The sequence below is a fragment of the Larus michahellis genome, chromosome 6 (assembly GCF_964199755.1).
Source record: "Larus michahellis chromosome 6, bLarMic1.1, whole genome shotgun sequence".
Lineage (NCBI taxonomy): Eukaryota > Metazoa > Chordata > Aves > Charadriiformes > Laridae > Larus > Larus michahellis.
In genome coordinates this window covers 64285491-64312340 of record NC_133901.1, presented here as the reverse complement: position 1 = coordinate 64312340, position 26850 = coordinate 64285491, and the positions used below count along the sequence as shown (strand labels likewise).

Sequence of the window (26850 nt, the reverse complement as noted above, 5' to 3'; positions counted from 1 at the left end):
CGTGGGCTCCTTGGGCTTGCCGGGGGTTGTACAGCAGCAGACGAGGGGCTGCGTGGTTGTGCGGGCAACACCTGGAAGGCCTGAGCCTGTCCCTCAGCAAGGCAGTGTACGCCTTGCTGACCTCTATAAGGTACACTGGCAGTATCTCAGTGTCCCATCTGGTCGGGGTTGTGTGCCATGCTGAAACCCAAAACTTGTTACGTCGAGACCCCAAAACACAGATCCAAGCGCTGAGCCCTGTTCGCTGATTCGCAGGGGATCCGCTCTGCCGTGGAGCGCCAGGTATCGATTCGGATGTGCTGGCCCCATGATCCCCACCACTACTGCATCCCTCCGGCTCCCCAGGGTCCTGGTATGGGATTTGAAGCCAGGGGATTTCTGTTTGCTTGTTTAAGAATGTTTTATTCATTTATTCCTAATCGCATACAGTTCTCATCATTGCTCAGGCTCTGTCGCTCTCAGCTATCTTGAAATGAAAAGAAAATACATGTTTGTCTTCCAGCACCTTGGGAGCCAAGGGAAGCCTTAGCCAGAGCCAAGATGTAACGTGGCAGTACAAACACTAATATCCGATGTTCCCCCAGATTTGTAATTAAGAGCCGATGATTTTCCCAAGGTTACCAGAAGGACACTAGCCTACAGGACCCAGTTGTCTGGCTGCCATAACACTAAACCTGTTCCTATGGCGATGAGCTGATTGCTGTTGGGTTTTGTGCTGATTTCAGGGGATTTTGATTTTTTTATTATTTTTTTTATTATTTTTTTTCTTACAATGAGGGCTGCTCTGTATGTTCCTTTTTCCTGACGTAGCCAGGATCTCAGCACAATTTCTTGGTACTGCAGCATCCCGTCAGGGCCGCAGGCATTGCCGGGCACTCTGCGGGGACGTCGTGAGAAGCAGCCCTTTTCCCAGGGGTCCGTCAGTCCCAGTGCCATCTCGGAGGTGAAGGGAACCAGCGCAGCTCCAGTGGCTTCTGCGGGGGGCTGCACTGGGGCTGCTACTCGGTCATTTTTTCTCATAGTATTTTTGTCAGAGGAATGCACCTCCTGACCCACTGCTTGCAGCGCTGCCTGGGAGAGCGGAGTGCCGGGAAGGGGGGTCCCAGCCATGTTCCAGCTATGGCTTGCCAAGCTGCTCCTATTTTGGGAACGGCTGGGTGTTTCCAGGTCCCCTGGGTACGTGCTGCATTTGCCTTCTCGCCTTTGTTAATGCTGCTTGGACAATAATGAGGACCTGGAAACCAGTTATAATTTATGTTCTCTTTTTTTATTATTAGTTAAGCAAGAGACAAAATGCATCCTGCTTACCCGCCTCTCCCTCTTGCAGAAGGGATGCTTGTGTGAGTGGGAAGCACGCAGGGAGGGCTGTGTTGGTGCAGGTACCAACCAGTTTTTTTGCCTGGTTGGTGCTCCCAGGCCACACTTCGTGTAGTGAGGGAAGGAAAAGATATTTCTGTCCGATTGGAAACTTGGGTCCTGCGTGCAGCCTGTATGGAGAGGTGAAATGTGTTAGGAAAGAGCATATGGGACCTCCTCTGTGCTCGCTGGTTGGGATGCTTTGGGAGGTCTAACTAACTGCCAGTTGGGAAAGCACGGACATGCTCCTGCCTGCTTTGCCGCTGAGACGTCCCTCCCCCAGCCTGAGCACGGGCTCGGATCCCATCACAGGCTTGCTTAGAAGGGAGTTGTGCGCATACAGACGCGCTGTCAAGGGATGGAGTTAACCGCATGCTTGACTTCTTTAGTTGAATGAGGGCCATAAATAGGCCAGTCACAACAGTCCAGCATTTTGTAAATGTCTGCCCTTCTGACTTGCTAAAAGATGGGCTTATTAGTCATGGATTAAGGGAAATAACATGAATTTAACACAGCCTTCAGATCACCCACTTGCTTTGCTTGGTACATGCATGGGATTCAGGTTACGTTTAAGTCCAACAGCTGTGCTGATGGGGATAACCATGAGGATGGTTCCCTCGGGGCTCTGCAGCTCCGATGCCAAGTCCTCCCTGCGCTGCATGACTGCAGCAGTGTGTCCCAGGCTCCTCGTTTCCCTCTTTTGTGGGCATCCTGAAAAGTTTTTGTTCAGCACAGCTCCCATCTGAAGTCCTTCTGGAAACCAGATGTGTCAGCTCAGCAAGACATCCTGCCTAAATATTTTCAAATAGAAATTTAGGGTCGCCTTGTGACTTTTGGTTCGGGAGTTGTTTGTTTTTTCAATGTTGGTTTTTGGTCTGGTGGCTATCCCTCTGCATCAAGGCCAGATCCTGATCTGATACTTAACCAGTCAGAGCAGGAGCAGCTGGTACCGAGTTGGGTGGCATGAAAGGTGACTGAGAATACAGTGGCTGTTTTCTAACCCAAATATCAGCACGGGGCAAGCCCCTTGCAGAAGCTGCTGGGTCCCACCCTGGTAGAGTGTGCTTGCTGGAACCCCAGGCAGCAGTGGGAGAAGGGAAGGAAAGCAGGCACGTTAGGACATCAGTGGCATTTTTTTTTCTCCAGTAAGAAAAAGGAGATCGTGGAGGTCCTTCTTTGCAGCAGCCTGTAATTTCTGAGATGGGCTGGGATGTGCGGGAAGAGGCTGGTTTGGGGGTTCCTGGCTGCAGCTCCATGTGGGGGCCCTCACTGTGCATGGAAGCAGGTTTCCCTGTGGGATGCTGCACCGGGATGCAGGCTGGCGTGGCCACCATTGACTCCTCTGCTGGAGAGACTACTGCCTCTATGAGATATGAACTTAAAAAAATTTCCAGGCTTCTCCTGTGACTGGGAGAGTAAGGGATTACTGGTGATGCAGCTGGAGTTCATAGGCCAAATTTATTGGTAATTCCCAGCTGCACTGGGCTTTTGGGCTAATGCAAAAGGGCCATAAACTTAGTCTGCTAGTGCAGTTAACTAGGAGCTGTTAGGGCTTTGTAGCACCGCTCTGGGATGACGTTGTTGGAGCTGCCCTGGTGAGTCTGGCCGGGGGAACTCTACTGGCATGAAAAAGTCTGATGCTGGTATCCTCTTGCACTTACAGCAAGTAGAAGTTTTTTCTGCTGGACTTTTTTTTTTTTTCTTTCTTTCTTTCTCCCCCCTCTCCAGAAAATCCTGACCCATCAGAAACTTGCTGGTTGGAGGTTTTTTGTTTGGTTTTTTGTTTGTTTGTTTTTTTTCCCTAAGTGAAGCTGCACAAAAGTATTTTTCACAAAAGTTCCTCGGGTCTTGGCTCGTACTTCTGATCATGAACAGCCTTTGTGGTGATGGTATTGCCCAGGAAACCCAGGTCCCCAGGCCTAAGCCTCCGAGATCACTGCCTCTGTCTTTGCCCGGGGGCTCCTACCCCGAGGAACGGTAGTAACGTATGTACATGTCTATGTTAGGGGAATGACTTAAATGGGAGAGAGCAGCTCCAGAGGAACTGGTGTTTGGTATGCAGTGGAGTTGCCTATGGTGCTGCACAATCTGAGCTCAGTTTTGGTCCTCAGTCCCTCCCATCCTAGAGGAGAACCCCAGCAGCCCAGTGAGGTTATTGGCTATTGAAGGTTGGTGGATTCCGTCTTTTCTTAAAAACAAACAAAACCCCAAAGTTCAAGCTTCCAATTGAACATGGAATGGTTTGTGGTTTCCCATTTCAATGAAACGCAGCTTGCCTTTTGTTTCACTTTCATCTTGGATTTTCCACTGATGTTTTGGGATCCCAAGAGCTGGACATCTGGATCCGATGTGAAATGGGTGATTTCTGCGTTGTCTGTTTATGCCTGCATAAAACAGGAGTTTCCTGATAAGAGGGCATCCTTCTCCTCTGTGCTTAAATTAAAACTGCTTTGGTAGGGTTCAGTGGAGCGGCATAGATCTACACCAGATGAAGATACAGCTCAGGAAGGCATCTGTGGTGACTGCACGGCAACAGTGAGATCTTTATGTATACTCTGAGCATTTCTGTGCTCTCAAAGGAATGCTGCTTTTATATGTAACCCAATTTATTCTAAACCCAACCTTCCAACTTCCACCGCAAGTCCAAAGGTCCAGGTGGACCTGCCTGGCCCCTTGAGCTGACATAGCTTAGGAACACCCAGGTATTTGGGCCAGCGTGTCGAGTTGCCTTCAAATCATGGCCCAAATACCTAGGTGGCTGCTTGCATATGGGTCAGGCTGATGGTACCACTGATACCTCCTGGAGCAAATTTTGAAGTGGTATCTTGGCTTCCGTAGCAAGATGCCTTTGCCAGTCTGCCACTATGTCCTGAAATATGGCACCCTTCATCTACCTTCTTGTGACGAGTCCTCATTCAGGAGTGGCTGTGCTTGTGCAAAGATTGTTCTGTTTCCCTTAAAATTGTGTCAGGATCTTGTGAAAGAGAGGCCCCGTGAGACCCATGGGGATAAGTGACATAGGGTGAAAACTTCCATTCCTTTGAGATTACGGTAGGATCCACAAGCCTGAAGCAGATGGGATCCAACGCGGCTTGAACTGAATTCACAAGGAGCATTTGAATGCCGAGACAATTTTCAATAAATACATTATTATGACATCCTGTGAGCTTCTTCAGAGTGTTACTGGAAGCCTGGTTAAGCTTGCCAAACTTCCAGAAATTTTTTTTTTTTTTAAACACTTGACAGATAAGCAACTCAAGTGCCTTAACTGCAGTGACCCACTGAGCTGGGAGCGGGGCAGTCTGGAGGAACCAGTGCCAGGTGCTGCTGCTCGAGCTCATTCCTCCTGCCTGACTCACCACATCTCACCTGCACCCAGTGAGACACCACCAGCCCTGTTTGCCTTCGGAGGGCTGTTGACTCATTGTAGTTGTCTCTGTTACTGTCTGGGTATGAACCATCGAGAAAAAAGTCTCTGCAGTGGGGGAAAGGGTCAAGAAAACGGGCATTAATGCCTTCAGGTAGGGAATAGATGATGGGAAGAAATGGCTTTGATGGAAACCAGCTTTGGCTTTGCTCCAGAACTGCAAATCTTTTGGCCTTGGGTTTTATTGCAGACCTCTGGCTTTGGCTTTTGCTTTCCTAGAAGTGTTGAGACCTCTCAGTGGAAGGGGCTAAACGTTGAGTTTGTTGTGAGCTACTTCAGTTTACTCAGGAAAACCAGAACAGAAGTTTCTGCTGATTTCAGATGCAATTTTGCTGTTGCAGCCTTGTGTTTGTTTGAATCTCCGTTTCAAAACCTCCTGTGGCATAGCAGAGATCTCAAAAGCAGCGGAAATTTAGCGATGAACCGTGGTGACTGGAAACCACTGAGTTTTGCGTTCAGTTTGATCTCTTAACATCACACCTCTCCTACTGGAGTAGCGCTCCTGACCTGGCAGGTCAATCGCTGCAGAGCAAACATCAGTGCTTATGGACCCTGGAAGCCTTTGAAGCCTTTTGCTTCAAAAAAAACCGTGCAATGAAGGAAGATAAACTGTGGCATATACAAAACCAGTCCTCTCAGAAACGTCTTATCTCTGAGGGGTTTGCAGAACCCCCCTCCTGTTTGGGAATGATGAAAGCACGACAGCTATTAATAAGCTGAAAAGAGACATTTGGAGCAGGAGGCATCTAGTTTTTGATGGTGGCATCTTTCTCATGTTTTCAGCAATTGCAAGTGTTTTGTGTTTTCTGTAAAAATGTTTTGAGGCACGGATATTCATGAAACTGTGTTTAATACAGGCTAGGGAGCACTGGGAAAGCTAAAGAAACTTTTTTGGCAGCAGTTCATCTTTCTTAGCCTAGTGTACTTGCCCAATCTGTGTCCCTTTTAAATTCTAATGACTTCCTCAAGCACCACAAACACTCTGGCCTTGTCACTTCTCCTTTTGAAGTTTGCTTCTCATAATGCAGCCTTTTCTGAAGTGCTTCTGCTGTCAGTCAGCTAACTAGTCCAAAACACTCCCCTGCTTCAAAATCACTTAATTCCTTTTCAGTTACAAAGAGCGACTCTCCTGTTGCTGGCCGCTGACTCATGCGGGAAAGGTAGCGTGCCGTGTGCCAGCCAGGAGGGCAAGTTCTTGCAGCCACCTAAAACAGGGCAGAAGAATTGAAAAGAGAGATGGCGGAGGTGGGAAGCAGAGGTTTACGTGGAGTGAGGTGTGTTAAGAGGAAAAACATGTCTTGGTGAAGCCGGGGCCTGAGCATCAGTCAGTGCTGGGTGTGTATCTTCACAGAAGCTTTGGGTATCAGCCCCGTTGCTGAAGTTTTTGTGCTGTGACCTAAAAGGCTGCCTGTGATGAAGGGTGAATACTGAAGAAAGTCTCTGAAGTATTTAATTGCACAGTAACCTTTCCCAGGTTTGCAGTACCGATTTATCAAGTGTTGCAAAAGGTGAGTCTGCGGTTTGGCCCAGAGATACCTAAGCTAGCAGAGAGGCACAGGTCGTGAACGCCCTGCTGCCCCAAGACACTATTTCCAGGATCTGAGCATGGTTTCTGCATGGTGCCGCGATGTGTGAGCATGCTGGCCTGCTCAGGGCGAGGTGGAGATGCTGCAGCATTGAGGGATATAAGTGGTCACACACATCTTTCTTCACTGACCTTCCTCATCCCCCTTCCTTTATCCCCTGCTACATCTGCCCGCACCTAGCGAGGGGTAGACTCACTGGTCCTCACTGAGATGTCTTGGCCTGCATTAGGGCTTTCACTTGTCTTCTCTTGCTTTATACCAACACGTAACACTCCTCCTCAAATGCCCTTTTGAGATGGCACCCCGAGACAGGCATACAGAAGATGTGGGCAAAATGTGCTGGAGCGTTGCCTCCAAAGCACTCTGGGTGTGGGTGGATAATCACGGGTGGGGAAAGTGCAAAATACTGTTTCGTGGCTGAGAGGTTCCTATAGTTCCAGTTTCTATGTCTCTGAAACAGTTTCCTGCACTTTCCTTGCCCCCCAGGAGGGGGAATTTGTAGAAGCATGAGTTGGCATGTCTCACCTGGAAATTTCAGACAGTTGTTATTCAAAATGGAGAGGAAATTTAGATCATACATTTCTTGAATACCATGGAGGAGCTGAGGTGTTTGATGGCTTGAGCAGCCCTCAAAAGCTTGGCAGTTCTTCTCCCTGTGGCTTTTGGTCTGTATCTTGTGCAGTGTGTGACCTGTTCAGCAACTGTAACAGATGTCTCTGCTGAAGGCTGAGATGGAACTAGTCGCTGCTCCCTGCCCTTTCCCCCTGGCTACCAGGCCACACGTTTCCCCTTGGGTGGTTTCTCACACAGATGAGAGTCCAGAGCCAGCAAAGTCCCATCAGTGCCGGTGTGAGAGAGGTGACTGCTGGACAGAAATCTTGTTTTAGGGGCAAACAAAAGATCACAGAATGGTTCCGGTCGGAAGCGACCTTAAAGATCATCTAGTTCCACCCCCCTGCCCTGGGCAGGGACACCTCCTGCTAGACCAGGCTGCTCAAAGCCCCGTCCAGCCTGGCCTTGAACACTTCCAGGGACGGGGCATCCACAGCTTCTCTAGGAAGTTAGAATTAGTGGAAGGAGAGTCAAAAGGCTGAGCAGATGTTTGCAGTGGCGGCCTGCTATTGCTCCCTAAGTGATATCCAAAATGTACTGCTGCCTAAACAGGTAGGCAAAGCAACGTCCCTGCCTCCTCTTCTTCTTTGGGCCATCGGCAACTTGACAGGCTAGTGGGTTTTGGTACTTTCTCTGCAAAACTGGAAGGCTGCTGGTGGGCTATGGCTGGCTGTTCCTTACCAGCTAGCCGGCAGTTGTGAGGATGCGCATCTCCTTATGCCTGTGAGCACCAGAAAACGATCTGGAGGGCAGTTCCTGCTCATGAGATGCTAATCATGTCCTTGATTGAATTGCTGCCAGCGCTGGAGGCAGAGCAGGGGACTAGCCAGGCAGCGCTTAGCAGTAAGTAAATAGAGTTCCTTCAAGTTATTACTTTCATTAAAAGCTATTAATTTATTAGTGCCAACGCTTAACTATATTATGTTAACCTTTTGGATGGAAAACAGTGATGTGGCTTTGAGCAAGGGCAGAGTGGCCTCCCCTGGCCCCAGGGAGCTGGGCACAAGCTGCTGATCCCGAAAACGCTGCTGCCTGCTCATGCTGCTCCCCTGGGCAAGTGCTCCCCGAATAACCCAGGTGGGGAGGGATCCTCAGTTACTGAGGATGACATAAGTGTTCATTAGCATGTAATGCTGAGAAAAGAGAAATACCGTGCTGGATAAGTCATAGCCAAGCTACGAGGATGCCTCCAAAGCCTGTTAAGAGGGAGATGAAAGAGTCAAGTGTGAGTTCCAAAAAGCTCTGAGGAAGCTGAATTTGCTGGAAGGCTTGAACTCATTTATCAGCAGTTTCTTGTCACAGATTTTCTGCTGAAATCGTAAATGAAAATAATGATCTAACTCTTAAATCTGTGATGGGATTAGTGATACCTTCGGCATATTTATGTAATGGGTTTCAGAGATTTAATTCAGAGTATTGTTCCCAGTCTGGATAACTGGCTCTCATTCATGTAAACAAAGTGCAAGACAGACAAAGTAAGAAAATCTTTTTTATCCGGTAAATGGTTGTTTTGCTGGTTTGAGAGCTGTCTTTCATTTCCCATGCCTCACAGTCAGGATAGAAAAGGAGAAGTTTTCCAATTCACATGATAAAAAAGAAACACCAGTCTTTGTCCTGGTTCTTCGCTGCCTCAGCCACCCTGGGCTCCTGTGGGGCCCTGCTAGGGAAGAAGGCAGAGGTGTGATACGGTTGTCCTGTCCTGAGCCTCCGCTTTCCCACCTGTGCATCTCTGAGTTTGACTTGCTGCTCCTCAGTGATGAGGCTCAAGTCCAGGGGACAGGTGGTGGCTTCTGCTAGTGGTAAAACAAGGTTTGTTCCTCAGTCCTGGCAGCTGTTTCGGTGCTTGCGTCTCCCATGCCTTGTAAGAGACTACCCTATGCAGCAAAGCAGCTGTGGGCAGTGGGACAGGTCCATTACCATGAGTCAAACCAAGAGCCACCCATTAGGTAGGTCACTGCAGAAGTTGCTTATCTCAGTAGGTAAATGTCCTGGCTTCTCTGATCCCTGCTCCATGAGTCTATCACATCGTGTGGGGCTTGGACCCACAGGGAGATGAACAGGATTTCACATTGTATCTCCTTGTGCTATGATGTGCAGCTCCAGCAGTCTGCATGGCACTGGTATCCTGACCCGGTATCTCCACTGGTTCTGTGCTGGTTTCCATATTACTGCATCACTTATCCCAGTATGCGCCTGGCTTATGAGACGTGTTGTATCACCATTTTTCCTCCAAGTATTGTCACCCATGTTACCTTCACGTGGTGGATGGGACCTGTGTTGGAAGAGTAATGTGTGTGCAGCCGTTGCATAAATTGGGCGGCTTGGGAGAGTCTCGCTTCTGAGGCTCTTCCCTGTGAGTGACACTTGTTTTCCCCAAGGCAGCCCATACTTGTTTTTATGAGTATTGGACAGAGAGGCTCTACTAAGAAAACATATTTGGGAGTTTCTTGGGCAACATGGATTAATAACACAGATACCAAATGGTACCAAAAACTTGAACACCATTTGAAAACCTGTTGAGTGATGAAAGTAATGTTTGGGGTGTGATGCAAGGCAGAGCCTCTGTTTCTCTGGAGCATCGCTGCAGCATTAGGAAAACATTGGTGTTTCCCCATAGGGCACGTGTGTCTCGAAACAGCTCATGTGGTGCCCAGCTGCTTTGGAAATCCACAGCGAACAGGGGAGCTCCCTGCTCCTGGGAGGCTGCTCTTCCTCCCTTGACTTCAGTGAAACTGTCATGTTGGAGGTGTGGGAGGGGAGTAAAGATGGCATCTCTTGAATGTAAGAGCAGGGACATCCAGCCCTGTCCTCAGGTCACCTTCTTGTATCAGTGCCCTCCTGGTGCATGTGGGAGGGTGGGCTGGAGCTGTGGCCTCCTGTGGTGGCAGATATTGGAGCCCTGCTGGGAGACACTCACTGAGCACTGGTGACTCATGGCAGGAGAGGGTTTGTAATTTGACCTCCGAAGTACAGCGTAGTCATTCCTAAGCCTTCCCTTTCCACACCTCTTAACCCTTAAATGAAGTTTAGTAAACATTGGTTTGCTTTGACCCTTGTTGTTGGGAAAGGGCGTGAGCTTTGGTCCGTGGTGATGTCTGTAGATTGCAGGATTTTTGGGGGGTGGTTTTGTTTGGTTGGTTTTTGAGCAAATTTGTCTGCTGATGATTATACCCTGGGATTCCAGAGAAAACTGATGGTTTGCATATCGCTGCATCAACACTGCTCGGCGCCCTAGCTGCATGATGCTCCTTCCCGATGATGAGGTTCCCGGGTTGCCTTGAAGATGATGGCTAAGGCCTGCATGCAGTGTTTGGACAAAAGATTGAGCAAGCTTATTAAGAAAGAAGTCTAGCAATCAATAATGATGTTGCTGTAGACTCTACTAGCCTACCCTGATATACCTCAGGATACTCTTAAAACCTGTTTTTCCCCTGCACTAGTGCAATAGCCTTGTGTAGCCGTTCTCTTTTTCAGCTGTAGGAGCAGAGGCCCAGCCCTGGCTGTCATGGCCAGCATGGCTGGAAGAGCCCCTGGTGCAGAGGAAACAGCAAGGAAAAGACTGGGGACGCCAGGGCTCTGAGTCCGTCTTTCTCTCTGACCCCGGAGCTCTTGCTTTTGCTTTCTCAAACATAATTGCCTTCCCCTTCTGTTATGTTTCTATTGTTCATTGGAGAAATGATGCCATTAGATCAACAGAGAATGGTGGGAAAATGCTTTGATATGAGGCCTTCAGAGGGTGTGTGTGTGTGTGTGCATGTCTTCTCAAAAAAAACACAACCCTGTGTGTATCTGGCAGCTTCCTTTAATTTGTGTCTTGCCTGAGAGAAAGAAATCCATCTCCAAATATTTTTGGCAGTTAACCTCCTTTATTTGTATTGAAGTGGTACAAACTCTGGGGTGCTGTTCCAGGGCTGTCGTTCACCATCATTGTGATAGCTAATCTTGTTAGGATCTTGCATTTTCCCAGTCGCTGTTTTGGGAATGTGGTATCCCAGGCTTCCTTTTTCCACGGGAAAGATGGGTCCCGTGGCTGTGGTCTCTGGCAGGGATTAGGACAGCAGTGTACCCGCTATTCTGTAATGCAGAGGGGAGTGGAAATGTGTTTTCGTCTAGACGTATCCGTGCAGAGCAAGGAACAAGGATGATGCCAAGTCTCCCACAGCATTTTGACTGCAATCATGCTCCCTAACCGAGGATCCTTGGCAAAGACCTGAGCTGAGGCGCAGAAGCGTGTGTTGCCACCTTTGTGGAGCAGAGACCGCATTAAGGCAGAGGAGAACATGGAGCGGGCGGCTGTGTGATGCCTCCTCAGGCTGGATTTGAGCAGTAGAGCTCCACATGTTTGTGTCACGTAGTTGAGGTTTTTTGCATGTTTCTCTTTCTTGAAAACAACTGTTTTATTTGATAAAACGCCTCTCGGTAGCCCCTGCCTGGATATAGCTATGCATGACATTAGAGAGCAAACAACGGATGTCCTTTAAGTTGCAGGTCAGGTGGTCACCAAGCCCCCAGTGAAGTCAGCTGTGCAGTCTTCTAAGGATCGAGGGATGGAGAGGAAAGCAAAACTTCACAAGACTGAAAAGAACCAATCTTAGCAGAAAGCTAAAGGAATAAGGGAGGGGAAAAACAGCAGAAAGGACTGTGGGGGGAGAAGAGAATCAATGGTGGTGACTTTAGAGGAAATTGTGTGTCTCTGTCATGCCACTGTAGGATTCAACTCTGGGGCTTGGCAGCAAACACGATTTCTGGTTTGTAAGAATTGTTGGGTTTGTTTTCCTCCCTGGTAGGAAGGGAGCTCGCTGGGGCCCACTCTTGGGGATATTTACCTTAGAAAGAGGACCCTCTTAAACATCCTGCCCTGCCTGACTTTGTCCAAATTTTTCTAATTGACAGTTATCTTCATTTGGTTTGATCCTTACTGATCCTCTTGGCCACTGCGCTGATGTTTCTTTAGTTGCTTCGCTGATGTTTTCCTAGGTGGGTTCTGCCCCAGCTGGAATTACTGTGTTACGCAAGTGATATGTGACCTGGTCCCCCGTGTGCTGAGGATGCAGCACTTCCCATGGCGACAGTCCCATCAACCCCAGGTCCTAGCACGGTTTTCCATGGCACTTTGATATGTCCCCGTTTGCCGATGATACATGCATTGCTAAGCACCTGAGCAGAGACCTTTGGTGTGTAGCCTAGTAAAGCTTCAGGGATCCCCTGAGCTTGATGGGCACTCTGCTAATACGGCACGCTACAAAGGGAAGAGTTGCCAGCTTCTTTCAGATGTCATCCAACAAATTTGTTTGCTAGTGTGAGACCTCCAGTGACTCACCAGTTGTGCTGTCCTGGAAAGACTGAGACCCTTTGCAAAGACAGACGTCGCTGTATTGCCCCTGAAGTTTCATGCATATACCCTCTATCGCATATAATAAAGCAATACGGCACTAAAATACAAGACTGATTAGTAAATACTCCTTATGACACGGTGATTTTCATATTTTGCTTCTCTTCTCTCTTCCTTTTTTTTCTTAATTTTTCTTGGATGCTGTTTCCCACCTTCCAGCGGAGGAAAGAGAAGTCTGTTGTTTGCTCAGCTAACTGAAAAAAAAAAGCTTTGTGTGCATTTTCTGCTGCCGTTTTGTTAAAGTTCAGAGTTCCTAGGTTAGAGCTGCTGCTTCTCAATATGGGTCTTGTTCAGGCTTCCAGAGCAGCCCACGCAGGGCTGCTTGGGTTCATCTGCGCAGTTCACAGCCCACAACCAACGAGACACATTGTTTGCCTCCCTCCTTCCATGATTCATACTTTGCAACAAAGAGGAGCCTAATGCTCCCAATGCGAGTGTGAAGCCAGGCGGTACTGGATTTTAGGTACATCAATAGAGGCAGTCTGGGTGGGTTTTCTTTCTTTCTGTCTGTCTGTCTTCCTTCCTTGTGAGCACTCATTATGTCTGAAAATCAGACAGTTTTGTGACGGTGGTCATAAATGTCTGATACTTGTCTGGTTTAATAGGGAAACTATGATAGGAGGTCTCTAATTTTACAGTTTCCTTATTCTGAGGAATTTTAGCTTGTCTCGGGTTGGTGAATCTTGCCTCTTATTTTGTTTAATCTAGCAGTGATTCTCCAATGAGAAAGTTCACTGTTCCCTGGAAGCTTGGTGGTTCGTTCTTTTTTTATGGGTGTTTTTTTTTTTTGTCCTTTTTCTTTCCTTTGATAAACACGCATCATTTTGCTTTGAGGAGGTTTCTTCTTTTTCTACAAATATTTATATACTTATAGTTATTTTTCTATGGAAAAAAAAAATGGAGGAGTTTCAACTGGACAACAATGGGCTGGGCTTCTTATTCTTTTTCCAGCTAAAAGAAGGAAGGCTGGACAGTCATTGCAGGTGCAAGCGTGGGAAGCGAAGCCTGGTTTCTGACGATCAAAACCAAGCTGATAAACTTTAGTCCACGCTTGTCAGCATTTTTTTTTTTTCTTCCCTACTCATCATCCTGGGTGAATGCTGGTGGGGTCTCCGCGTGGTGGGGATGTGTTTTGGAGGAGCAGCCTTCTGGGGTTCAACAGGGATGTTGGTTCCTCCTGGCGCTGTGTCTGGATGAGCCGTTCACCACGCGTCCTTCCTTGCAGAAGGGACGAAGCATTGCTGTACCCTTTTCTCTCCTGCTCCTCTGCAGGACCCTGAAGCCGACAGGATGAGGAGGGTTGGTTTGCCTGAGGAAGGATCCGCTTTGCTATATTGGTTTGCCTGAGGAAGGATCCGCTTTGCTATTTTGGAAGGCAGCCCCACGTTGGGGGTCATCCAGCTGTTACAGCTGTCACCATCCACACATCTGCCTTTCCTCACAGCTGGGGAGAATGGCCTTCTCTAGCTGTCATCATGGGCCACTTTTCCCCCTTGCAAAGGCCGACTGTTACTGTAAGACTCCAAATTAGCCGAGGAGGCCTGGGCTGGGAGCTCCTGCTCCGCTGACAGCACTCGCTATTCAGCAGCCTGAATGCTGTCTCTGTGCCCGCCCGTCCCCTCTGCACGCTCGTCAGCTGCCCTATTGATTTAATGCGGCGACAGAAAAAAGAAACCAGGGCACGAAAGGAACTGCTTTCTGCCAAAGCAGCCCCTGGGGAATCCCAGTGCTGCCAGCCAGGGCTGGTCAGCGGGAAATGGGGGACGAAAGGCTGCCGTGGGATGTCCTGAGTGGAGGAGGGTCTTGGGGGCAACTCAAGATGCCTCTCAGGAGCCCCTCCGCTCCTGCGGCCTGACGCTTGCATGAGTCACAGCGCTCTTATCAGTTTCACTATCTCTGGACTTTCCAAGGCTTTTGAAGCGAAATCTTGGCATGCCACAGGCTGCAGGTATTTACCAGGTGCCTGAATCTGTGGTGTTTGCCAGCAGCTCAGCCCAGCCCCTTCGAGGAGGGGTGAAGCTGGAAGTACCAAACCCAGATCCTGCTTTTGGCAAGAGGTTGGGAAATCTCCCAGCGCTTCCGCATCCAAGGAAGGGTCGTTTGGGAGTGAGATCTGCCAGCTGGGACACAGGAAAACTGGGTTGTATTCCTCATCTCCTGGAGAATACGCCCGTATCCTTGGACGGATCGCTTAATCTCTCTATGCCTTGGTTTCCTGTTAGCAAATGATACTCCTTATCTTTCACCTCTCATCTTAGTGGAGGAAAGAGTTTGTCTTTTAGTATGTATCTTATTACAGTTCTTTGTCCGGTGGCTGGGGCCCCTCTACCTTCATAAAATAAATAATTGAATTTAGATTAAATGGTCTAATATAATCCTGCCCAGTGGTTACTAAAACATTTGAATGGAAGTTCATTCTGAGCCTGTCTTTCCATTTCCTCATAAGGCCAAGACATGAAGTAATTAGATGTAGACATAGGTTGTTATTGTAGCACGATGACAAAGATCGGTGGTTATTGGTAGGAATGGCTTTTTTAATCTAGTTTAATGGTCATTTACCTTTCAGTGACCTTGATGTCAGGCAAAATTGGCAGCTCTTTTGCAAGGAATGTGCTTCCTCAATGGGGCTTTGCAAGCTGCTGCATTTTTGGCTCTAGCTTCACATGAACTAGGATAGACAGCACCGCAATGCAAGAGACTTTCTGTCTGCAAAGAAAGGCTGTAGACTCCTGCCAAAAGAAGCCCTTTTCAGTGCTGTCCTACTGCCGCTGAATTGCTGTCGAAATAGATCAGTTGTGTTTCAAGCAATGCTTTGCTTATTGCTGCGACCAAAGCTGCAACCCTCAAAGAGGGAGTCTGCTCTGGTCAGAGGGCTGCCCAGGAGATTCTGTGAAAAGGGTTTGCATTGCCTTAGAGTAAAAGAGGGAGAATATCTCTCACCCTCCACTTAAGTGCACGCAAGAGGAGCTGGTAGTTCTGGTTGTAACCCCCTACAAGTCCTTATTACAGTAAAGATGTGATATTTCTATACACCTTAAAGTTCAGTCCTTTCAGTGGTGGTCATCCACTCACTGCAGATGCAAATCAGCTAAGTTTTCTGTTTACTACGATGATCCTGCACCACTCCCCATCACATGTTGCAAAATCCTCATGGTTTTATCAAGTGGCTGATACCTGTGGCCATGGAGAAAAGCAGCATGATCTGAGCTGTGCTGCACTATCTAATGGTACCCCGTACGTGTGGCCATGCTTTGTAAGGAGATGGAGTAGGTCATATCCTGGGACTTGGGAGGACTGGATTCAGTAGAGGTATTCACAGTGACCCTGGCTAACTCTCGTAATTCTTCTGGGACAGTCTTAACCTTAGAGGTCATCTCCTGTTTTCCATGAAGTAGGCTGAATTTTTGTAAGTGCTATGGAAGTATTTATTTGAGATGGTGTCAGAAAGATTACTTGAATCACATTGTAATTGAGGGTTCACAAAGAAGTGCTACAACAGGTGAGACGAGTAACGTAGGAGGTTTCTCAAAAGCATCTCTGAGAATTGCACTGATTTGTGGCTCTGGCTTCTGTCTACTTCTGATCTCTCATCCTGCTGCTTGCAGACATTTGATTTTGCAGATGTGTTCCTTGCACCTGTAACTATTGCCCTGCAGAGCAAGCCTGCCTACGGGAATCATCTCTTTACATGCTCTCATTTCTAAACTGCTAAGATAAGGAGAGCAAAACAATGCACCTTGGAGGGAGAGCCACTTGTTCCAGGCTGCTTTGGATAACCACCAACCTGGTTTTACCATGAGCGTGTTCAATGCCTCATCGCCACAGCATGAGATCAAGCAGTAGTTTCCAGCGTTCACAATCCGGAGACGGTTTGACGTATGTGGGCTCTCAAGTGTTTTTAGTCCTATTCACCTGCTGGGACCTGCTGCAATTCTTGCTTGCAGAGAGGATCTTATAGACTCCCATTGTAGTAATTCTTCTTCTCACGTTCATCACTCCAATAAATATTGGCTCGTTCTCCTTCTGATAGGAGAGAATGAATGGTCGCATTCATGTCAGTGGCAGTTTATTTTTGCAGGTATCAGGTTTGGATTGGGAACATCCAGCTGAGATCAAAGCGATACTTGCATAGAAGCAGATGGTTTATATGCTGCTTCTTGCTGAAGAAGAGCAAAATTAATCTCTCTTGAGTCCCTGAAGCCTGAACCCATTGAAGTCTGACAAAGTCTTTCCACTGACCTCTGTGGCCCCAGGATCATGTCCTAAATGAATTGCTTTGAGTCACTAGAAGTCTGAATTCAGCTTTGGTGGGCTGGAAAATGTAACCTACTGTATGGGCTGCACTATTCATAAGAGCTCGGCCCTGTGTGTGTGCTAGCTGTGCATGCCTGGGAGAAGAATAAAGTCATTTTCTGCAGTCGTGGGGGTGGAGGAGGGAATGGGAATTATACCCCTTTCCCTGCAAACATGGTATCGTGACTTCCATGCGGGCAGCTGTTGGGAGCTGACCCACTTCTGAAGCTTCACATTAAGATTCAGTATTTTTTGTGCTGTTTCTTCTCATATCATCCCCGACACATAAATGTCCTGTCCACCAGGATGAACTAATAGGAACATACATTTAGGCCTGACCAGCAGGAACTGACCTCAATTTAAATTTTCTCAAGTGGGATGCCAAAGCACATGAGCAAGTATAATGAGGCTGTGATTTACCCCAGCGGAGTTTCCTTAAACTTAAAAAAAGCAGGGTCCTTGAAGCTTGAGAGAAGCCGGTTGTGAGTGTGTTTGACACCAAATGCTCACAGTTCATTGTTTGATGATATCAGTGACATGTAATCTTGTCGTCACCAAATACTACCTGTTTCCTTACAGTTTATTTCTTGAATCAAGAAATCACTTCTTGAAGGGATTCTTGATTTCTCTGGTTTGCAGTGGTTTATAGATGGGCAAAACAGCAGCTAGCGAAAACACTCAAGTTCATGCAGCATGATACAGGCATTTTCCATTCCCTACTCGTCCTAAATCAGACCACAAGAGAATTAATTTGATGTAGCAGGTATAAAAGGAAGTGTAAAGAACTAACAATTGGCAGGTTCCTCTGGAGCCATTATTGATTGATCCGGAGTCATTACACTGTTTTACAGTCAAGCTAGTGAAGATTAATACAGTTTGAGAGCAGTAGCATGTTATTCAATTAATAGCTAGCAACATACACCTTTACAGAGCAATTTATGCTTTATTTATCAATATTCTAACATGTATTCATCTGAGAAAGGGTCTCCTGGTGGCTAAAGATCAGGGAGTAAGACAGCGATGGCTCTCTCCTGGTCTTCCACAAATGTTCTTTGTGACCTTCGAGGTGATAGCACTTAAACTAGATATGCTTCAGATGTTTTGCCTTATAAAACCAAAAAATTAACACTTTTCCAGCTCATTGGTGTGAACTGTGACTCACAGGGGTACCATGGGAACACACAGCGTGGAAATGCTGTAAGTAAAGGCAACGGAGCATTGCCCCAGTTAAATTATCCATATGTCACATTCCTTGGTGGTGCGCTGAGGAGTCACAGCCTGGTTTGCAGCCTGGTGGGGACAAAGCCAAGCCTGGGTGCCCGCATCCCCCAAAGCTCCTCAGCATCAGGGAGTAATGGAGTGGGGGAGCCTCCAAAGGGGAGGAATGGCCCTGGCTGGGTTTCCTGTGCTTTTTCCCACACACCGTCATTCTTGCGCGGCGCTTCCTCTCTCCACATAATACTCTGTTATTTCCTCCCTGGAATGGGCTCCTGCCACTGCTGCTAATTAGTCCACGATAAACTTCAGCATGAACAAAAGCAGGCAATTAAACGCCTGTTGCTTCACCGTGAGCCCCATCAGAGAAGTGATTTGTCGGTGGCAGAGCTGAGTAGCACCTCCTCGGGAGGAAAACAAGCCTATTAGCCTGGCTGAGCCGTCGGTCGGGGCTGGGGAGCGGTGTGTCCGAGTTGCTTGTTGCAGGTACGCAGGGATGTCTTTGGTACAGCTGGTTTTCCTGGCAGTTTCCAAGATGCTGCTTAGTCTTGGGCCTTTAGTTCCAGGTGGTACAATGATCTCTGTGGTCAAAACCCAAGCAAGTCAGCTTGAGAAATTACTGAATTATGAATTACGTACGTGCTGTTTTTTTGGTCTTTTTTGGGGGACGCATACATGAATGTTTTCAAATCATTACAGATAGGGAAATAAGGAGGAGGCTTGGAAAGAGAAACCAGGAAGCAGAGTCTTTGGTAGATCCAAATCCAGATGAGGTTTGAATGATGTTTGCCAGGACTCAAGATTCAAGTGTCAAGATCTTGCTAGCTGCTTTTGTGTAATCTCAGCCCTAGCGCTCAAAATCCCTCCAGACTTTTCCCCTCCTTGAGGAAAAAGTACTATAGGAAGAAGAATAAATGTTTATATGGGATTTTACTGGTGTGTGAATAGACAGAGGGAAGTTGGAACCTTATTGGCTTTGTGACACACTTTCTTTTCAAAACTAGAGGGAGGGTTCAAGCTGGAAAACTAAAGATGAATTATTCCTGGGCAGAAAAACACAGAGGATCTTGGAAAATTCAGAATTAATGTATGTCCTCTTTTGAACTGTCACCCAACTGCTTTGCCAACAGTTGTCTCTGTTGCTGTTGTAGCTCTCGAGCAGCTGCTCACAGAACTTGAAGATTTTCTGAGGATACTGGACAAGGAGAACTTGAGCAGCACTGCCGTTGTGAAGAAGAGCTTCCTCTCTGACCTCCTGCGGGTCTACACCAAGTCCAGTGGTACGGGCAAGGAAACCGAGCATGGGGCGATGGGGTCTCGTGGGAACCGCTAACGGGGTCTTGAAGCAACATTTTCTTGGAGGCTGGTGGGAGACGGAGACATGAAAATTAGAAGGAGAAAATGAAACAGAGGTTATTTTTGCAGTGACCTCTAATTGTTTATGTAAAATTACTATAGTTATGTGTCTAGCTTTACGAGCAAAGGATTCCCAAGATTCCTGATACTTTCTGTTTTCCTTATTAAACCTTAAGTTTATTTAATCCACTTTGTAAGATACACAGGATGTACTGTTTGGCCAAGCTAATGTTTAAGTAGAAATTTTAACTTGTGGAATTTCCTGACTATAACGCATTTAATTTTTCCGCTTTTTATTATTGCTGGGGTTTTTTTCTGCACATTGCCTCAACCAACGTACTCTTCCCAAAATGTACTCAACAGAGATGCTTTTTACATCTGTCTTTGTGGAAAGACTTAGCAACATGAAAGCAACAAGTGGGTAAGGAGATCACTTTTCCCTTTGGTTGCAGGTGGCGATGAGGAATACATTTATATGAACAAAGTGACCATCCATAAACAGCAGGGTGACCAGGAGAAACAAGACAAAGGTAATGAGGTGAAGATTAATGGTTGCCTCCTATCCAACGGGGCGACGAAGGCGCGTGTGGTTAGACCCTTGCTTTACTGGGAACGGTGGAGGCCCCTCTGGCAGCTCTGAGGGACAAGGTAGTTGATGGTGTGGAAGGACTGCAATTTTCATTACATTCCTTTGGAAATCATGGTCCTTGCCAACACTGTGAGGTTATTCCTGGAAGTAGCACTTTGGAGAGCGTTATTTTGGGATAAAAATGTTGCCTTCTAAGGCTTGCAGCTCCAGTGCCTGAAATATTTAAGGAAGCCCTCATGTTTCCTTTGGCCACAAAACATGTCACTTCACCTCTTTGAGACCTTGAAAGCATGTGTCGTCTTTAGCGCGTTGCTCTGCTCTAGCCCAGAGGGTCTGCAAGGCAAGTTCCCAGGCGCAGCCTGCACCCTCGCCATCTGCACAGGCAGAGGACCATCATCTCCTGGGGGATGCAAGAGTTCTGTGGTGTACAAGCCAAGAAATTAAACCTAGATAAAATACTCATTTCCAATTTAGATTTCCCAGATTTTGAATTTGTAACATGGGAACGAACATAACTCTCTAGAAATGTTCTTGGTCTTTGAAGTTCATCACAGAGGCTGTTTTTGAGAAATTGCCTGGAGTGAGGTTATTACTGACACACATCTCCTTAACGTACACATAGTCAGAGGCTGACCCTACCCCACAGTTTCTGATCCAAATAGATGAGACAAGAGGACGCATCCGTGCAGCCTGCTGTTGGCCTGCTGGTCCTGCAATAGTTGGGATAGCTCCATTTCCAGAGTTGTTTGGTTTGGTTTTATTGTTCTGTGGTGGGTTGCTTTGGTTGGTTGGTTTGCTTTGTTTTTTAAACTACCTGCAGCTGAATTTAGATTAACTTCAAATAGCCCTGAAGACAGGATATCCTCCCAGATTACGCGTGCAGCCCCAGTGTGATCTCCAGACAGGGCCCTCTGGGTGATGCTGTAATGCTCCATAACAGGATCGTGCAGCCTCCCAGTAGCTCCTGGTGGCTGAACAGAGACAGAAGCTTCTCTTTATATACGTTCTCCTTTGGGTGGCTAAAACACGACTTGCACTGATCCACCATGCTGAAACACGGGGGCGTATTTCAGACAATTTATTTTTAGAGTTGGTTCTTTTATTTCAGACTTTTCCCTATCAAGGCCATGAGCCTACCCACTCAGTCGCTCCCTGTGGGACCTGGCGCTTCTCTCTTTCCCTGTTTTCAACAGCCTCCCTATTCCAAGTAAAACTTCTGAGTTATTTGGAAACGCTGAAGTCAGTGAGACACATGTATGGGATCTTAGCCATAGCTGCAGCTGGATGTACAGCCCTGATCCTGCCTCTGTAACTGCACAGGGAGTTTTGTGCCTGCCTGGCCAGAAGTGGGACCTGCAGGTTCAGAGTTGGCAGATGGAGGGGGGCCTAATATCCACTGGTGCTAGGGGGTGTGATATGGATCCCCCAGTGATTATGCAGCTCCCTTGACCCCTTTTACCCACTGCCGCTCGGTGCACTGTGTTTCACTGAAAGCCTTTGGTGGGATGTGGTGACCATGCTTTTGTGGCTGAGGTCAATAGGACCTCCCATACCCTGTGGGATAATACGTTGGCTCTAGAAGTCCCCTCTGCAAACCTTAAAATGTGCTATTTCTGCAAAAAACATATTTCACTCACTACTTCCAATTCCGTCAGTAAGGATTTAAGCTAAACACGCTCCTTTTGAGGTGCCTTTTTGTGGTACAGCAATTGAATTCACTGCAGCGAGTGATGAAGGCACCATCGCTTACTTAATCTGATTTACTTGAGAAACACGGCAAGTCTCTACCTTGGAAATCCATGGGACTCTTCAGTGAGCCGAATGCCATCTCCTTGTGGAAGTCAGCACAGAGGGATCGAGGTGTGGGAGCCTGGGAGGTGGGACCAATGTGCAGTGTAGGCCTCCTGGTGGTGGACACTGTGATCCTCTTAGCCCAAATACCAGGAGGGATTCACTTTTACAAAGAACAGAGAGCACTGATAAAAAACAGTTTGCACAGAAGCGAAATTTAGTAGGCTTTTGGCTATTTTTTTTTTTTGTTCCTTCCCTATTCTAAATTCTCTCCAAATTCCAGGGTTTAGAGAGACATCTTTATGAGAAGACACCTGCAAAGTGTTAATGCTTGTCTAGGAAAAAAGTACTCCTTTCCTTCCCCCCCAGTAAGGAAACAGTCTGTGATTTGTGGTGCTGATGTGTGTAGCGGGAGAAGGAAGGGGTACGTATGTGCAGCATGTGCTGTGTGGACTTCCCATACAGAAAGCATGCCCCCAACATAGGATGGACATAGACCTGTTGGAGCGAGTCCAGGGGAGGCCACGAAGATGATCAGGGGGCTGGAGCACCTCTGCTGTGAGGACAGGCTGAGAGAGTTGGGGTTGTTCAGCCTGGAGAAGAGAAGGCTCCAGGGACACCTTGTAGCCACTTCTAGTACCTAAAGGGGCTACAGGACAGATGTGGAGGGACACTTTATCAGGGAATGTAGTGATAGGATAAGGGTAACGGTTTTAAACTGAAAGAGAGGAGACTTAAACTAGGTGTTAGGAAGAAATTCTTTACTGTGAGGGTGGTGAGACACTGGAATAGGTTGCCCAGAGAAGTTGTGGATGCCCCATCCCTGGAAGTGTTCAAGGTCAGGCTGGATGGGGCTTTGAGCAGCCTGGTCTAGTGGGAGGTGTCCCTGCCCAGGGCAGGGGGGTTGGAACTAGATGAGCTTTAATGCTCTTTCCAACTCTAACCATTCTATGGTTCTATTAGGTGCCTGTCCCCATGTGCTGGGCACAGTGATAGCTGCCCTCTGCAACCTCAGAACAGAAAACCCCATAACATGTCCCAGGGGCCTTTCAGGATGAAGGTTAAGGGGGGGGTTTCCCACACAGAGCCTGAAAATCAAAGCTCCATTGCATCCTACTCTGCTCTTCAGCTGGAGTACATGGGTGTGTGTCTATGGAGGTGGGCAGGTTTCCAGCAGGGTGAGGACCAAAGCTGTGGTCTCCGTCCCATGCTCCAAGGTTGGTGGGAGGAGGCGGAACTGCTGGTACAGAAATGAAACAGCATTTTCCTGGCATGCTGAGGTTCAATGGGATGATTGCTAGGTTTGCTGTAGAGTCCAGAACAGATGGCCACTACTTGCGAAGGGTTTGGCAGTGGTTTTTGCTCTTGCAATTTCTCCTCTGTGGAGCTGAGCATGGGAGGTTCTGCCTGGCGCAGGAGATGTCAGTTGGCCTCTCAGTTTCTCCCTGCCAAAGAGGCCCCTATAAAGTTCCCTGTGTGGACAACTGTGAGTGTGGAGATAATCCCCTCTTGGGTGGTAGCCCAAGGGCTTTAGGAAATCTCAGACTTGTTTCTGGTCCTTCCAAAAGCAGCAATGGCCTCAGCAGCTGCTGTTGATGGAAGGTGTCTGCTCTCAAAGCACCATCTCCTTGGTGCTTTACAGAAAAGGCCAACCTCCAACAGCAGCCTGTAGAACCTTACAAGACATCCAGCAGCCCTTCTTGTGAGGCACAAACAGCTGCTTGGCATCGGTGTCCATTGATCCATGGGTCTCTGCGTCCTCCTGTCTCACTGAAGTTAGCCAGTGGTGATGACCAGACCTGTGTCACAGGGAGCGGTTTGTCACGAGCGATGTGTTTTGAGCTCTTGCGCCGTCAGGCCGGGAGCTGGCTGCAGCCTGGCAGGGTAGAGCTGTCATCGTGGCTTCCAAGCCCCAGACGTGAACAAAGTAATGTGGTTTCCAGCTTCTATTTTTAAAGCCCAGAAATATGCAGCAAAGTTCCTGCCCGCATCTTCCGAGCGCAGTGCTAACCGCTGCTGGGCACCATGCGATGCCTTGGCGGTTTCTGCGTGTGCCCGAGGAATGTGGCTGGAGCATCAGCAGGTGACGCAGGCAGCTAGAGCATCCACTCCCTGCAGATTTGGGAGCCAGTTCCCTTTTAATTTGCTGGACTTGCAATATCTGAATACCTTAGCCTCATTTCTCCCAACGTATTTGGCAAGAGACGCTCTGCAAAAGGGAGCTTCCCCTCTGCACAGTATAATGCCTTCAAAGTTCTTCCTTTTTCAGCCGTTTGGCGCCTTGCTCCCACTTGTTCCTGAGCGTTGCTGCATTGTGCTGTCTCGGAGGTCATGGGATTTGGGCACTTGTTTGAGGCCACCCAGGAGTTCTGTGGTGGGGGAAGAGGGACTGAACACAAGTTGTCTGAGCCTTTGCCGTACCCTCCAGCTACTGAATCACTCTGCATTCAGCTGCTTGGAAAATCTGACTTTCCAGAGGCAGACGCAGATCGCCTGGAGCGGTTCTGCTGCCATATGCCCTTTCGCATGTTTGGCCTGGGCTGCTTCGAGAGCAAGTCTTCCTTCAATAGCAATTAAATTACTGTTCCTGGCTGGCTCTGATAAACCATCGTGCAGCAACCTTTGCGGTTTGCTCTGGGAGCAGGGTGGCATTAGCTCCAGTTTTCTGGAAAGGCAGCCGAGGTGGGGACAGTCACCGATCTGTCCGCTTGCAGCAGCAGGGATCGGAGCTAGCAAGGGCTGAAGTGCTGTGGATTTCCAGACACTGTGTAGTGTCTGCCCACGCTGCTTCTCAAGACCCTTTAAAGTTTCAGCAGTGGGTCTGGGCTTCACAGTTTTCCCTCCAGAAGGAAAAAAACTGCCCCAAAACCAGAGGCCAGTTCTTTCGCTGGGTCTCCAAGTGCCACATTCCTGGGTATGGCCTGAAATGACATGGTGGCCCTGCAGAGCTGCCTGTAATTGTCACTCTGGTTCTTACTTGAAATAGCGCCTCGCTGTTCCTGCACAGACCCGGGTAGCAAGCGCTCTGCTGGGAAATGCCACGTGCCATCGATATAATTGTGTTTCTGCCTTGCAGCGCTGGATCGGAGAAACTCCTTGACCAATGGAGACTCAGGACTGCATTCGTCCCCTCCTCAGAAGAGCCTCCCGGACCTCCCCCCTCCAAAGGTAGGCTTTGCAAATCCTTTGCTTTTTTGCTGCCCAGCCCTCAGCCTGGGCAGATGAACCCTGTAGTCTTCACTCTCATTACGTACTGCACAGCATGGATACATGGAGAGACCTCTGCCTGTGTATGTTAGCGAGACTAATAGTCCCGGTGAGCTTTATTTAAAAAAAAAAAAAAAAAAAAAAAAAAATTTAACCAGGGGGGCTCCCTATTGTATGAATTTCCAGCTATTCGTTTGATGTGTACGAATGCTGCAAGTCAGTGTATGGCTGGTGGCCCACAGGGTGGCTGCGCTCCCGGGGCAGCTGGGCATCCAGAAACCCCTCTGGATCTCAAAGCTCATGCACAGATGGAGCAGGCAGCAGTGGGAGCCTTGGGCTTCCCATGTGTGTGCAGGAGTTCTGCACAAAACGGGCTGTTCCCTGCCGGGGAAACCCACACCCATCGCGTGGCGATCCAGGCTCAAAGGAGGAAGAGAACTGAGGTTTTCCAAAGAAACAGAGGTGAGGCTTGCTTTTAACTGTTGTTATGGAAATATTCCCCACACTGTAAACCAGCTTTTCCCGGGCCACTGGTGTGAACTTATAAAAGCCAGAATTCCTTTGGCGGTGGGGCAATCCCCAGGCAGCACCAGGATCTCCTTCGCCAGCAGAGCCGTGAGCAGTTTGGCCATTGGCAGAGAAGATCAGGTTTGCTTCCAGTTGAAGCGCCCGCTGTTGTCTGTGCATTGGGTGACCGTGCCGGGCTTTATGCTGGTTGTACATCCCCGTGGGTCTGTGAGGAGGAGTTGCCAGCACTGTAGATTTTCCTGTAGGGCAGCTATAAATCTGGTCAGGGTCCAGCTATAAATCTGGTCAGGGTCCAGTTAGAAATCTAGCCAGGGTCCAGTTCAACACCATCAGCTTCCAGTGGGATTTTGTCTCTGTGCCAGCAAGCCAGCCCGGCTGTCCTCAAGAGACATGGGTCATCCCTGAGACCCCGGATGTTGCTGTTCAGTAGTTGATCCAACGTGGGAATCGCTGTAGCTGGGATGTGAAAGGAAAGGAGAGCAGGGAGCCGTGCATGGGGAGGAGGGAGAGGCGTGGAGGAGGACGGGGCGGTGCATCCATCAACCACGGAGAAGCGTCTGCTCCTTTCCCAGGAAGGAGGATGCAGGGTGAGGCCCCAGGACTTCTACTGAGAAGGGGCTATGTGGCTCAGCTGGAGTTAGCTGGAGCTGGGAAAACAAGGGAGTAGGACGGGATGCAGCTGGTGAACCCTTGGATGCAGTGCAGTTGTCTGCTGGGAGCTGCTCCAGCCCTGGGGGGCTCTGCCCACACAGCTGGACAGGGATACGGCGCTGGAGCTGGAGTTGCCTGGGAGCAGCGACCAAAGCAGGAATCGCTGTCTGGCTTTGGTTTTCTCAAAGCCAGAGGGGGTGGTGGCCATGGCAGGGAGGTGGGCAGGAGGAGAGCAGTGCGGTGAAATGAAGGCACAACCAGGGGAGCAGCCGCCAGGTGTCCCCAAGGCATCTCTGCTTGTGCTTGGTGCAGCCCAGCTTTCTGATAGGGCAGTCAGGAAATTAAATGAGGGAATTAGAAAAATAGAGTCTTGGATGTTAGCTGAGAAGGGTACCTAGGCCAACCATCTTCTCCCAGGCCTGTGCTGGGAACTGGCTTCTTACCTGCTTAGCACTGGAGCTAACCTCCCTTGGATAAAGCAACCAAGTACCTCCTCGCTGTGAGCATCTGAGTCTCAGTGAGCTGTTGGCAGCAAAGCTATCTGAGCATACGTCCAGGGGTGGGGCTGGGGAGCGCTTTAATGTGGTCCCAGATAGCGTGTGGAAGTTGCTGCTGTGGGGAAACAAATCTTCCCTGTCCGTGTTTGCCATTCCTGGTGCGGGCAGGAGCCATGGCCACCTGGGCAGTGGAGGAGAAAGCGCAAGTCTTTACACAGAAACAGGGAGATTAGGAGAGGACCTCAGAATATACCTATTTTGGCACTGTGGAGTTTTCTGTGGTTTGGTGATGTTAAAGCACCCTGTGCTGTTGCTCTACGCTTGCCTTTAAGGCACAGGAGAAATTTGGT

At 48.4% G+C, this 26850-nt stretch overlaps 1 protein-coding gene across 7 annotated transcripts in view; it reads left to right on the top strand.

Moving 5' to 3' along the window:
• The window catches only part of AFAP1L2 (actin filament associated protein 1 like 2), a 71149-nt gene that overhangs the window by 22863 nt on the left and 21436 nt on the right, over positions 1-26850 (top strand). For all 7 annotated transcript variants that reach the window (XM_074591754.1, XM_074591756.1, XM_074591751.1 and 4 more), the window contains exons 2-4: positions 19033-19161; positions 19690-19767; positions 24694-24785. In XM_074591754.1, the coding sequence (XP_074447855.1) occupies positions 19033-19161; positions 19690-19767; positions 24694-24785 (299 nt within the window). The remainder of the gene's footprint in view (positions 1-19032; positions 19162-19689; positions 19768-24693; positions 24786-26850) is intronic.